The sequence below is a fragment of the Antrostomus carolinensis genome, unplaced genomic scaffold, assembly GCF_000700745.2.
Source record: "Antrostomus carolinensis isolate BGI_N321 unplaced genomic scaffold, ASM70074v2 scaffold2377, whole genome shotgun sequence".
NCBI classification, from domain to species: domain Eukaryota; kingdom Metazoa; phylum Chordata; class Aves; order Caprimulgiformes; family Caprimulgidae; genus Antrostomus; species Antrostomus carolinensis.
In genome coordinates, this window is record NW_010326433.1 from 27,924 (window position 1) to 40,470 (window position 12,547).

Consider the following 12,547-nt stretch of genomic DNA (forward strand, 5'->3'; position numbering starts at 1 on the left):
GATTTGTTCTCATGGACTCTGAACCATCTAAAATTTGACAGTCCATAATTGTTCAGTCCAGTAAGTTGATGTAAATGGAGAAATGGTCGTACTGAGAAAACTGTTGAGTTTTCTGAGTAATAGCCATGTTTGCTGCTTTACACAAAATGTTTTGATACAGGAGAAATTCTCACCTTCAGAAGACTTGATATTAATATAAACAATGTGTTATACTTTTTTGTTCATAAGCCTGAGTTTTCCTTTTATTTTACTAGGATGTTCTGATGAGTCTGGCCAAAGCTGTTGCAAATGCTGCTGCCATGTTAGTGCTGAAGGCCAAAAATGTAGCACAGGTCGCTGAGGATACAGTCCTGCAGAACAGGGTCATTGCTGCTGCTACACAATGTGCACTTTCTACTTCCCAGCTTGTGGCTTGTGCGAAGGTGAGGCTACCAGTGTTCGTGAGGTGCCAAGGCATTGTTTCAAGTGTATGCTTTTGTGTGTTTCCAGTGGTCTCAGGCAATATACTGGGTTAATATCATAGCTCCAGATTTATGCAATATCAAAGTTGTTGATTAATGAATTGTCACCCATAACAGTGGCGATCAGGAGCCCAGAGGATGTGTGGCATTGCTGTAATCTCCAGAGAAAGCTCCACAGAAAACAGAGCCCATCTTATGAATTACTAATATTGATAAAATAAAAAAGAAAAAAAATTAATTAAAGAAGCACGACTTGCCTAGGGGACCGTGTAAGTTTTCTAATAAAGCTTAGAATTAGGACAGTTTCACCTCATCGACAGCTAAGCAATTAGAAGTTGCTGAAAATAAAATCAAGTTGGTGATCATTGATTTTAAATAGATTTGCAGTAATTTACAGTAGCCCTGTGATTTTAATAGATCTATTGCTTTTGGTAAGTGCTGATTTTCAGTCTAAACAAATTACAAAGGAGATGAGATCAGATCTTAAATTCTGAACTCCGCAGTTGGGGGGTTACATCTTCTACAGCCTTTTTTGTCTTAAAAATAAATAAATAAAATACTCATTTAGTTTTAAAAAATAAACAATGTGCATTTCCTACTTGGATGCTGCTTTTGAAGTCTGCAGTGTCGTCTTTTGCAGGGAAATGGGTATTCAACTGTTGTGAAACATCCAGAGGGTTTACATTAAAATGAATAGACAATATTAGGTATTAAATTTTAAATATTTTCTACTTTACTTCTCTGGCTGCAAGGGCTTTTTGTAATACAACATATATATTAATTTTCATTATTTGGACTTGGTGTTCTTACTGACTATGAATTTCTTTAATATGGCATAAAACACCCAGTGGCATCCTGTTTTCCTCATAAGATATCCACAGTTTTCCTATTGCTGAGAGCTGTCCAGATATGCCTGAAAAAAATGGGAGAGGGTTGTTTCTAATCTGTAGATTGCAGGGTTTATTACTTGTCTTGTGGCCTCAGAAGCAGAATGTTGTTTGGCTTGTGCCAAGCACTACTTTTATTTAAACAAACAACTGAAAGTTTGATGTAAGAAGGCTTCATGAGACCAATTCCAATTAAGATTTCATTTTATTTGTAATTCCATTGTACTGAAGTCTGCCAGTGGACTCAGTTACTCCGGAGGATTTTGGCCCATGCCTGCCCTCCAGAACCCCACTGTGTGGTGTTTTCTCAGTTCAGTAGGTACTGAAGAAGTATGAAACAAGTTGAGGGCCTCCATTCTCAGAATCTAAATGGAGCTTAAATGAACAATATGTAGAGCTCAGACTCCTAATCTACATGTCTGAAACTACCTATTTAACTACTCGCTTAGGGTTTTCTGTCTAGGGAAAACAGGTAAATTAAAGATTAAAAACTAACGTAGTAGATGTTTCACTTGTTAGTAGATAGGATGTTTGCAAATAAGCCTTTTCTAAATGCTCTGTGTCCTTTACCCATGCAGGTTGTGAGTCCCACCATCAGCTCTCCAGTGTGTCAGGAACAGCTGATTGAGGCAGGAAAACTGGTAGACCGTTCAGTGGAGAACTGTGTGAGGGCCTGCCAGGCTGCCACAGATGACACTGAGTTACTGAAGCAGGTCAGTGCAGCTGCCAGCATTGTCAGCCAAGCCCTGAATGACCTCTTGCAGCATGTTCGCCAGTTTGCAAGCAGGGGAGAGCCCATTGGACGCTATGACCAGGCTACAGATACTATCATGTGCGTCACAGAGAGTATTTTCAGTTCAATGGGAGATGCTGGTAAGTTTCTCTAATGGCCAGTACCTTTCCATCATTGAGATGTGCACATTTCGAATAATGCAAGTAAAAAACCTCTGAAGTGTACTGTGCTTCTAGGCTATTGCTGCCATGATAGGTAGTCATTCAGCTCTTAAATCAGCAAAATGCACGTAGCTGTGTGTGAGATAGAATTGGATATTCTATAAAAACAATCAATGTCATGCTGAAGGGTCACTGGAGTATTGTGTCTATTTTCTACCACTGTTTCACTTCACAGAATTGTGTAGCAATTGCTCGTCTCCCAAGTATGAAGACAAGTAACTGGGCGAATACTTTCATGTGATTGATTTCATTATGTGTAGATTTTGTTGTAGATTTTGAAACGTACATCTGCTTTTTCCTGTGACATTTCTAAAATATGCGGCTTCTAGAACCAATCAAAACTGGAGTTGTCTGACATTTAACCGATCCAGTATGAGTTTTTAGTGAAGAACCAGTAAATTAATTAGGTGAAATTTCAGTAGTTTTAAATGTTAGGAAGTAGCAACAGCGTGAAGGAGCAGTATCAAATTGAAGTCAAGACAATTCATAGATAGCTTAAAATAGGATCTGTTTTAAAAAGCAGTTATGGTGAATAGTATGATTTTGGTCTTTTCTTTCATGTTATGTAAACACAAGGCCAGGAAAGAAAATATTACAGTCACAGTTGTACTCACGTTACAGTTAATATGAACAAACTAATCTTTTATTCTAGAGTCATCTTAGTTATTAGATTTAAGAAGTAAAACTTTCAGATGTTTATTTTTTTAAAGAACTGTAATTTTGGCCATGCAGCACTCTTCTAGAGGAAGTATGCAAGAAAGTAATTTAGTGAAATTCTTGGTGTATTTTGACCCTAGAATCTTCTTTATGAGAAACTTTTTAAAGATGCATGGGACTATTTGGTAAACTATTTTTTATCTTTGAATTTAAAGCTGTGGAAAATGTTTTCTAATGCTCTATAGCTATCCTGAGGAATTTAGTTATTGTAAATGTGCACAGGAAAGCATGTCAAGTTTTATGTTTATTTGTCACTTGTAATTCAGCTTCTGTACAGAAGGATACAGTAAAAGAGATTATCTTGGATAACATATATTTTGTGTTCATAGTCAAATACCTTGTTGCGCAATACTCATTTTTTAGTAGAAGACGTTCAGATTCCAGTCTGTGTTTCCAACTTATCATTGCACTCCTGCAATCGCAATTTTAACAGCAAAGAGAGTGGCTGGTGACTGCTGTATTATTGTCCGAGCAAGTTATTCTTTCTGTTTGATTTACTGGCTTAATACTGTAAGAAAGGGCATTTAAAGGGATTTTTTTCAAATGGAATATTTGGACTGGGAACTGAGTTAGCCATTAGTGGTAAAAATTTTAGTTGCAAAATTGCAAACTGGGAAATAGTTGATAACCACTAGAAAACTTTATAATTTTTTTTTTTTTTGCCTGTGTCTGACCAGAGGAACCTGGTAAGAAGACATTTAATTCTGAAGCCCACAGGTCACCTTTACACATGAGAAAAAATGCTGCTTTGGTTTTCTTTCTCAGGTTTTTTTAAGAGCATTTGAAAAGAATGAGGCCTTGGACCCAAACACACCTTACTTAATCTGATAGCCCACAGAAAGCTAAAGGCTTTATGGATTCAGGTCTGTTTATGAAGGAGTTCAAGTGTATGTTTTAGTGACCAAATGAACTTACTCTAGGAAGGGTGTGTATCCACTTCAGAAGCATTGCTGTTTTGTCTCCGTGCTTCACCATGACCAGAACAACATGACTCCAGTATCTTAAATATACACTTTTTTTTTTTTTTTTTTTTTTTCCTGAAACCACCTTATTGGTACTGAGTCTCTTCTGACAGAGCTCTTAATTTAGTTTATATTAGAGAGAAGGTAATTCCCCAAAATAACTTTCCCAAAAGAAGAAAAGGTGAAAGATGGGTAGTTTTTATTAAAGGAGTGAAATCTTGGCTATAATTTGAAAGCAAAATTATTAGTCATCACTGGGCCAGGAGTCTCCTTAAACTATATATTAAAAATTACCTTAAAGTATTGATTTTTTTGTTGTTTTTTTTTCTTGCTGTCTATAATGCAAATACTACATTTTTTCTGAATCTCCACTGTAGCAGTTTCTTCTATTTATGTTGTGATCCAAGATTTTGTTTATGAAGCTTCTAAGATATTAACTATTTGTGTATCATTTTCAAGTAAAAGAATACTTCGGCAAATGTAACTTTATTTTCGTCTTGTTGAGATGACTTTTGGAACTGAAACGGAGAGAGAAGAAAAGTAAAAATACAATTGTACACCACAGGTGAAATGGTACGGCAGGCCAGGGTACTGGCTCAAGCTACTTCTGATCTTGTCAATGCTATGAGGTCAGATGCAGAAGCAGAAATAGACATGGACAACTCTAAGAAGCTTCTGGCCGCCGCAAAGCTCCTGGCAGATTCTACAGCCCGCATGGTAGAAGCTGCAAAGGTACAAGGAAAATGAACTAACTGTCAGCTTAAAATTGTATGGTTGCACATAAAGAAGAGATGGTATGTGGGATATTATTATATATAAGAGAAGGTATGTGGGATCTTATAGATAGGATCTGTCTGATAGTAGAGACAGTTTTCCTTATCCTGTAAATTTTCTGCATTTAATGACTTTATCTTAGGTACAGTCAGGGAAAAAAAAAAATTGTTACTCGGCTTCTTTGTTTTAAAAATCCTTCTTGCACTGTTTTGCTCACCTGTGTACAGGGTGATCATGACTCAAGCCGTATAGGGTAGTTACCACCAGCCATAACCACTGTGATGCAAAGTCTTGTACCAGTGTGCCAATATTAATCAAACAACAAACCTATAGCTATCTCTTTCAAGTATCTCTTACAAAAGCAGTTAAAGCAGGTCTGCCTCTATTTGTCTTTGGAACAGTTTCATAAATGTTCAGAATCTTGCCTGTGTTGTTTCCCTCCACCCTCCATTCTCACAAGAGAGGCAAATATCTAACCTTTTCTTTCCTTTCTATGCTAGAAATCTATTTAAATCCACTAGGGAGGAATATGCTCTTTGAATTGTTTCCTAGGTCCTGCACTTAAAAGGTTTTTACAACAGACCAGGGTGAGCCATTCTGCTCGGGCAGTAGAAGGCCCAAATGCCTACAGAGCATACTTTCTCAGATTTCAAATGGAGAAAACCTGTTGTGTTACATCTCAAGGTTTGGACTGCAGTTACTGAAACACATACTGAATTGGGAGTTTTAAAAACTGGTTTCGTTTTGGTTTTGGGGGTTTTTTTGGTTTGTTTTTTTTTTAATTAATCAAAGTACATTATTATAGATCATAGTGGAAGGAGTTTACAAAGCCTTTTTTCCCCAAGCCCCTAAAGTAGTACGTGAAGCAAATGTTCAACTTCCTTCCTCAAAGTACACAGCTTATACAGTAACAACCTTGTACTAGCAATTAACTTTAAGCTTCAGAGTCTTGCAACTTTAAATGTTTTTCTAAATTTGGTTAACATAATATAAGGAAAATAAAGGCTGATGTAGCAGACACTGTCTGGAACTAAAGCCTTGGTATTCACCTACATTTTCTTCAGGAACTTTTACTGAAGCTTATGTTTTTTGCCCTGAAATTTTGTGCAGGGAGCTGCAGCCAATCCTGAAAATGAGGATCAACAGCAGCGTCTGAGAGAAGCAGCAGAGGGACTACGGGTTGCTACAAATGCTGCTGCACAGAATGCCATCAAGAAGAAAATTGTCAACAGATTAGAGGTTGGAAACTAGATATTGTTGACTTTTCAGTTTAATCCATTTTGATATTTAGTATCTGTAGATAATTTCAAGAAAGTAGAAATCCATATTTCAGGAAAAGTGCTGGGCATAGAATGGTAGCACTGTAAGCTCAGTTCCAGAGTACAAGGCTTAGAATTAGAGAAGATAATATATGATACCATAGTTCTCAGAAAACTGAGCAACTTATATTGCTGATGTAGTAAATTGGTGTAAGAATTTGATTCAGAAGGTCTTCCCAGTACTTTTAGACTCAGTAATAGCAGTACTCTGTACCTCTGTGTCATTTTAATATCTTTGCTTTTGCCATAGAGCAATCTTAGCAGAAGTTGGCTCCCTTGACTTACTGGTCAGAGGTGTTAATGCACTAGTGTGAAGCACTAGATGGACTTTGCCTATATTCTCTGGCCTTCTTTGTAAGGAGCTAATTGATTAGACTATTTCTGCTCTCTGTAATTGACTTATTTTGGTCATATCAAAACCTAAGCTATGAAAGAGTAAGAGCTTAGAATCTTTCTAGTTCCATCTTTTTCTCTATTGGCAAGTTAGAGGTGGGTAACAGGGTTCAGATCATTTTCATCTTGAGAGAAGAGCAATCCTGAGTTTCCTTAAGGCAAATAAAATTAAGGGATATAAAGTATTAATCTATAAAAAAATGTTACTGTCAAAGTTACCTGTAATATGTATTTCATCCTCTGAATTACTTGGGCTTTTACTATTGATTTAACTGTTTCTTTTTCTCCAAAGATTGCAGCTAAACAAGCTGCAGCTGCTGCTACTCAGACTATTGCAGCTTCTCAGAATGCAGCTGTTTCAAATAAGAATACAGCAGCCCACCAGCAACTTGTGCAGAGCTGTAAGGTAAACATCATAGAATTGTTTTGGTTGGAAAAGACCTTTAATCATATCATAAGATCATATCACAACCCACTGACAAGTAACTCTTGAATTCAGCTTTATGGGGAACTGAAGATCACCTTCTATAATAATAGTGTTGCAACCTCAAAAGGAGGTTTAAAAAAAAACCAAAACAAAAAACAACAACCCACCAACCAGAACCAACACCATACACATTCATCTGTGTGGATTCTGGAGAACCCTCATTTATTGTATTATCCATAGTTTCCATGCATTACTCTATGGATAGCTTTGAAAAGCCAAGCTACTCTAGTACTTGGTTGTTACAAATACCCTAACACCTTGCTAGAAAGGATTGACAGGCTTATATAGCTCAGCATATATCTGTTGAGTAACAACCAATTAATCTGAAACGAGTGCTTTAAGTAAAAGTTTTGCTGCAAATCAGTCAGCAGTACTGTATATGCAGCGCTATGCTAGAAGCACTGTGCAGAGGGGTCCAGTTGCTCAGAAATCTGAACACTGTCAAGAAGTCTTGGCCATGGGTTTTGTGCAGGAGTGTGCTCTTCAGCAGGTGAGTAGCTTTATGATCATCAAAACAGGCTGTCGAATGATACATGCAGTGAAATGGCACTGAGGTCTGCTATGGAATAAAGGTAGCCTTTGAATTTTCCACAACAAAGGATGGAGTAGCAATAATGATTTATAATATAATGGAGTGAAATTTTAATTTAATATATTGTTTATATAATTGGTTATATAACTAACAAACACTGATCCTGCTATTCTGATGTTTAGCCTACAAGCAACTGGGGCCTTAAATGTCACTGTAAAAAATAAGTTATAGACCTTACTATGGGGTTAATGTGATTTGTAGCTGGACGCTAAATCTGCCAAGACCACAGATTTCAAGGTATGCCTGAAGTCAAGCACACGTTTATAGTTCCAAGCTGGAATTCAGACTCTAGTGAGAAGCTGGTTTTTGTGTTTAAGCTACGTTTGGCAGCTTAATTTCTAACTCTGACTAATGCTGCTTCAGGGTTTTTAAAGAAACTTTATTTAAATAAGAAATTGAAAAAGACAATAGAATGCAAAAGGATTTTCTTCTGGATGGAAGAGCAGTTTATGGGGAACGAGAACAAAGCCATTAAAGAAAGCATCGTTAAAAGCCACATTAACGTTAAGCAATTATTTCTTGTCACAGAGATATTCCTAAGAAATGTTGGGGTTAAATAAGGTAGCTCAAGTGTATCTCAAGATGGTGTTGTAGGCAGCTGCTATTTCAATATGAATTTTTTTTTTAAAAAGCAAGCTGATTCACTATGTTTTTTACAGTTCATTCTAATTTGATCTTGATGATGACTTATTAGATAGCAGAGAAGATCTGATACCTACTTTTTCACTTGGGGGAAAGAAATTATGGTGCTGCTGAAGTAAGTGTTATTGTGAAATGGACAAGGAGCATGAATCCGAGCAGTCCAGGAATAAAGTTTTAACAATACGCACTTCAGAAGGCTCCAGCCATACTATAAAGCTTATATTGTTATAAGTCAAGGAAAAGTAGGCTGAGGTGCTTGTGTGTAAAATACAATGTTTTTCTGAAAGCAAGGCATTCTCTTGAAAAAATCTGTCACCTCTACTACTGGCATTTGAACATGGAAAGGAAGTAATTCAAAATACTTTGTGTACAAAATTTTGCAGAAAAATCTTAGATTGTCTTGAAGGATCTTTAACGAGTAGTTTGAATAAAAAAATTCTTAAGTAGAATGTCTCTGAAAAATCCTATCGTGTATTAATTCAGTTCCATGGAATCCTAAATGAATGTTGTGAAGGCACAAGAGTGTACCTGTGAATACTACAGGTTGTCTTTAAGGGTGGTGAGGAGAGGGCTTGCTTTAGTGTCAGAATGCTTGGAGTTTTTATTTATCTGCTAAAAGCTTCTCCCTTTGTTTATTATAGAATGTTGCAGACCACATTCCTCAGTTGGTGCAGGGTGTGAGAGGAAGTCAAGCCCAGGCAGAAGACCTCAGTGCCCAGCTTGCTCTAATAAATTCCAGCCAGAACTTCCTTCAGGTGAAGTGAATCAATCACTGTAGTAGATTCCATCAGAGCAAAAAGCATTCTTTAGTGCTCTATGTTTTTTTATTTGGGATAAATAAGCAGTAAATTGTTAAAAACCATGTAAAGAAGTTCATCACTGACCATGAGCTGTAGCTAAGGAGAATTCGGTTGCCTAGGTTAGATGGCTGAAATATGTTGAATCTGTGGAACATGAAAAACTGCCAAAATTGAGGATAAAAGTAATGACTAAAGTGTATGGAGAAGAAATGGTCATTGCTGTAGCACTTGCCTTCTAGAAAAGACTTTAAAGAACAAGATAGAGAGAATTCAGCATCTTTCTAAGCGGAGGTCTGAATATATGAGATGCTGTTGTATCCTTTCTTAGTGAAGGTAAAGTTAGTATTACAGCAACAAGCCACAGAATTCTTAACAAATAGAAGGGAATATTACAGTGTTTTTTTAAATACTAACCTGCATATGTCTTGATTGAAGTTTTGAACAAAACACAAAATTTGACTCTGCTTCTTCCAAAACATCTTTAAAAAAATTAGATAAAATATTGAGAATTGCTAACAAAACTATTGGGTTTACTGTTGACATTACAAGAAATAAACAGAAGAAACCAATTCTCTTTGTAATGATGTGATCATTCCTTGGCATCAGTTATTCCTGCCTTAAATGTGGAATGGAAATGAACTCTTTCACTGGTTGCAGTTAGAAGGTTCTTTATGTTCCTATGTAGGAAGAGGTATCACAAACAGTGCTCTCACTCTGAGTATATTGCTATATGATTCCCTCTGGAGTCATTAAAATTATCCATCTCCTCTCTGGCTGTATGATGATGGTGAGAATCAGCAAAGTATTTTAATTGCATTAGCAGCAAATCCTGTGAATAGTTATTGCTTGAATTACAGTTTTCAACTTACAGAATTTTGGCAGAGTTTAATGTTTAGAAACATCGAGACAAAGTTGCCATCTCTGCTACCTGGACCTGCTCATACCACATGGATGCTTGAATGGCAAAACTGCACATGTAGATATTTTTAAGTGCTCTGTGTGAGTATTCAAAGTCAGACAGACATTGGTTCCAATTAAGTAGTTATTGTACTACTAAAGCACAAATAACTCCTACTGCAGAGGATACTGCAATGTGAAATTATGACAGGGTGCAGCATGTGAATAAAAGGCTGGGATCTAGAAGGTGCATGGTTGAGGAGCAAGGAAGTGTATGAAATGGTCATTACAGAAAATCTAGAAAGCTCATGAGTCTGTGAATGATGGAAGCAGTTCGATTTTTGAGTCCTAAGCCACCTTTAAAGAAAATGAGCTAGTAAAACCAATTGTGTTCACTGTTCTTCTTTGAATAGCCTGGAAGTAAAATGGTAGCATCTGCTAAAGCTGCGGTCCCCACTGTGACTGATCAAGCAGCAGCAATGCAGCTAAGTCAGTGTGCGAAGAACCTTGCTACCAGCCTAGCTGAGCTACGAACCGCCTCCCAGAAGGTAAGTAAACACTAGCTTTAATCAGCTAAAGCAAGAGGGCTTGGATGGTGGTCACCAGCTCACTCTTGCTTGGCCCACTGTGTCTCCCCAAAGGGAATGGCCCATGCTCAGGCAGCATTCAGTACTCAGTGTTTGCTCAGATTCCCAGGTGGTTTCTCTGTTGTAATAGAAAGGGAAGGGAGAATTGGCAAGAAAATTTAAAAGCTTCTGCTACCATTTCCATACCAGAAAGATGGGAGGAGAACAGCACATCAAAGCTCTGAGCTGCTGTTACATCTGAAGGAGAGCTGGGAAAGAGGAGCATATCTCATGCACCTGCCAAACTGGGGAGAACCCAGATAGGACACTGCTGTGGTCAGTGTTGTGATTGTGCACTGGAGCCATCGCTATGAAATTCAGGGAAGCAGAGACTATCTGTGTTTCATGCACAGATTTCCAAACTTTCTATGGGTTTAAAAAAAAAAAAGTGTTAGTGGAAAGTCTGCTTTTTTTTTTTTTTTTTTTTTTTTTTTTGTGTACACTGAAGCCCCAAAACAGGATTGTATTATCATATAGGTGGCTACATCTGAGCTAATGTTAAAATTTCCAGCTCAGGTACTGATGACTGTGGGCTGCCACATCAGAGGGTTCAGTGTGACTTTAGCCACAATGTGTAGTTAGGCTGGTTTGTCAAAAGTGAAGTCCAGACTGCAGCAGTTATTTTCTCAGTACTTGGACTGCCTAGTGTGAAAGTGTGTGTACACAAGCTAAGTACATCTCATTCCCCTGGTGGCTCTTAACAGTGATTTATTCTATTCACAAGCTAAGAATATTGTGCAGGAGTTTGGAATCTGTAATATGTAACAATTAAAGTGCCCACAATGGCCTCTACAGTCATGAGAGCAATAATTTGGGAGGGGGAGATTATATATGAAGCATTTACTATTTCTGATAGGGGCTTATAGCAGCTACCAGTTATATTGATCTGATTTCTGTGTAGGCTCATGAAGCTTGTGGCCCCATGGAAATCGATTCTGCTTTGAACACAGTCCAGACACTCAAAAATGAACTGCAAGATGCGAAGATGGCAGCTGTGGATGGACAGTTAAAACCTCTCCCAGGAGAAACTGTAATTGAGGAAGGATGTTCTTCATTTAAAAACAGACAAAGTTAGCTGTAAAAATTTATAGTATTAGATGCAAAACAAGTAGTGAGGCTTTGGATAATGAAGATGCTGATCCGATTTAGCAGTAAATCTCTTAAAATAGTATATATTCTTACTACACCAGAAGCATATTCTGTAGCAGAATTATTCATAGGACTATAGAGCCTCCTTCTCTGTTGTACAAATTATAATTTAGTAGCAACAATGTTTTGGTCTTCTTCTAAGACTACCAGTCCTAATAGGATTAGAAAGTGAAACGTTTTATTTAGCAAAAAACTCCCTTCTCCTCAAATGAAGGTCTTGATTTCCATTGCTAATTATAAAATAGTTTTGTTGTTCATATTACCTAATATTTTCATTTATTTCACCCTGTGTAGCGAAAACTTGCTAGTCAGGTTTCAGAGAAACTGTGTGTGTGTTTGGTAGCTGAGGTAAAAGCTTGCTTTTTGTGGAATGAGACAGTTTTTAGTACTATTTAAAAAACAAGTGTGTTTTAGTTGAGCTTAAAGAATTCTGTCGTTTGCAATTTTTCACAGCTTGAGAAATGTGCTCAGGACCTGGGAAGCACATCCAAAGCAGTTGGTTCATCGATGGCCCAGTTGTTAACTTGTGCTGCTCAAGGCAATGAGCACTACACAGGTACTATTTTATTCATAATGTCTCTGTCAAATCTCTGCTTTCCATAAAATACTTGATAAAAGGTTTTCTTATCACAGACTACTTAAATCAAGTAATTAGTCAGGGGATTTTTTTGGTTGTTTGTTGGCCTTTTGGGGTTTTTTTAATGGTAATAGTGAATTGTGGTGAGTTACTAGGAATTGCTGGTGTGAATAATATGCTTCCTAAAACAATAGTGTTGCAATTTGCTTTGTGTCTGTATATAATCAGAATAAATTGAGACATCTGTTTTTGTAAATATATGCCACTGAAACTCTGTGAAGGACATAACTAAAATGTAATGCAATTTAAA

General features: G+C 37.1%; 1 protein-coding gene across 1 annotated transcript in view; it reads left to right on the forward strand.

Annotated features, from left to right (window-relative positions):
• Positions 1 to 12,547, forward strand: part of LOC104527753 (talin-2) — a 105,460-nt gene that overhangs the window by 27,071 nt on the left and 65,842 nt on the right. Inside the window, exons 17-25 of the mRNA XM_010171559.2 lie at positions 255 to 422; positions 1,927 to 2,221; positions 4,547 to 4,713; positions 5,866 to 5,994; positions 6,760 to 6,873; positions 8,830 to 8,943; positions 10,299 to 10,433; positions 11,413 to 11,541; positions 12,114 to 12,216. Coding sequence (XP_010169861.1) covers positions 255 to 422; positions 1,927 to 2,221; positions 4,547 to 4,713; positions 5,866 to 5,994; positions 6,760 to 6,873; positions 8,830 to 8,943; positions 10,299 to 10,433; positions 11,413 to 11,541; positions 12,114 to 12,216 — 1,354 coding nt within the window. The remainder of the gene's footprint in view (positions 1 to 254; positions 423 to 1,926; positions 2,222 to 4,546; positions 4,714 to 5,865; positions 5,995 to 6,759; positions 6,874 to 8,829; positions 8,944 to 10,298; positions 10,434 to 11,412; positions 11,542 to 12,113; positions 12,217 to 12,547) is intronic.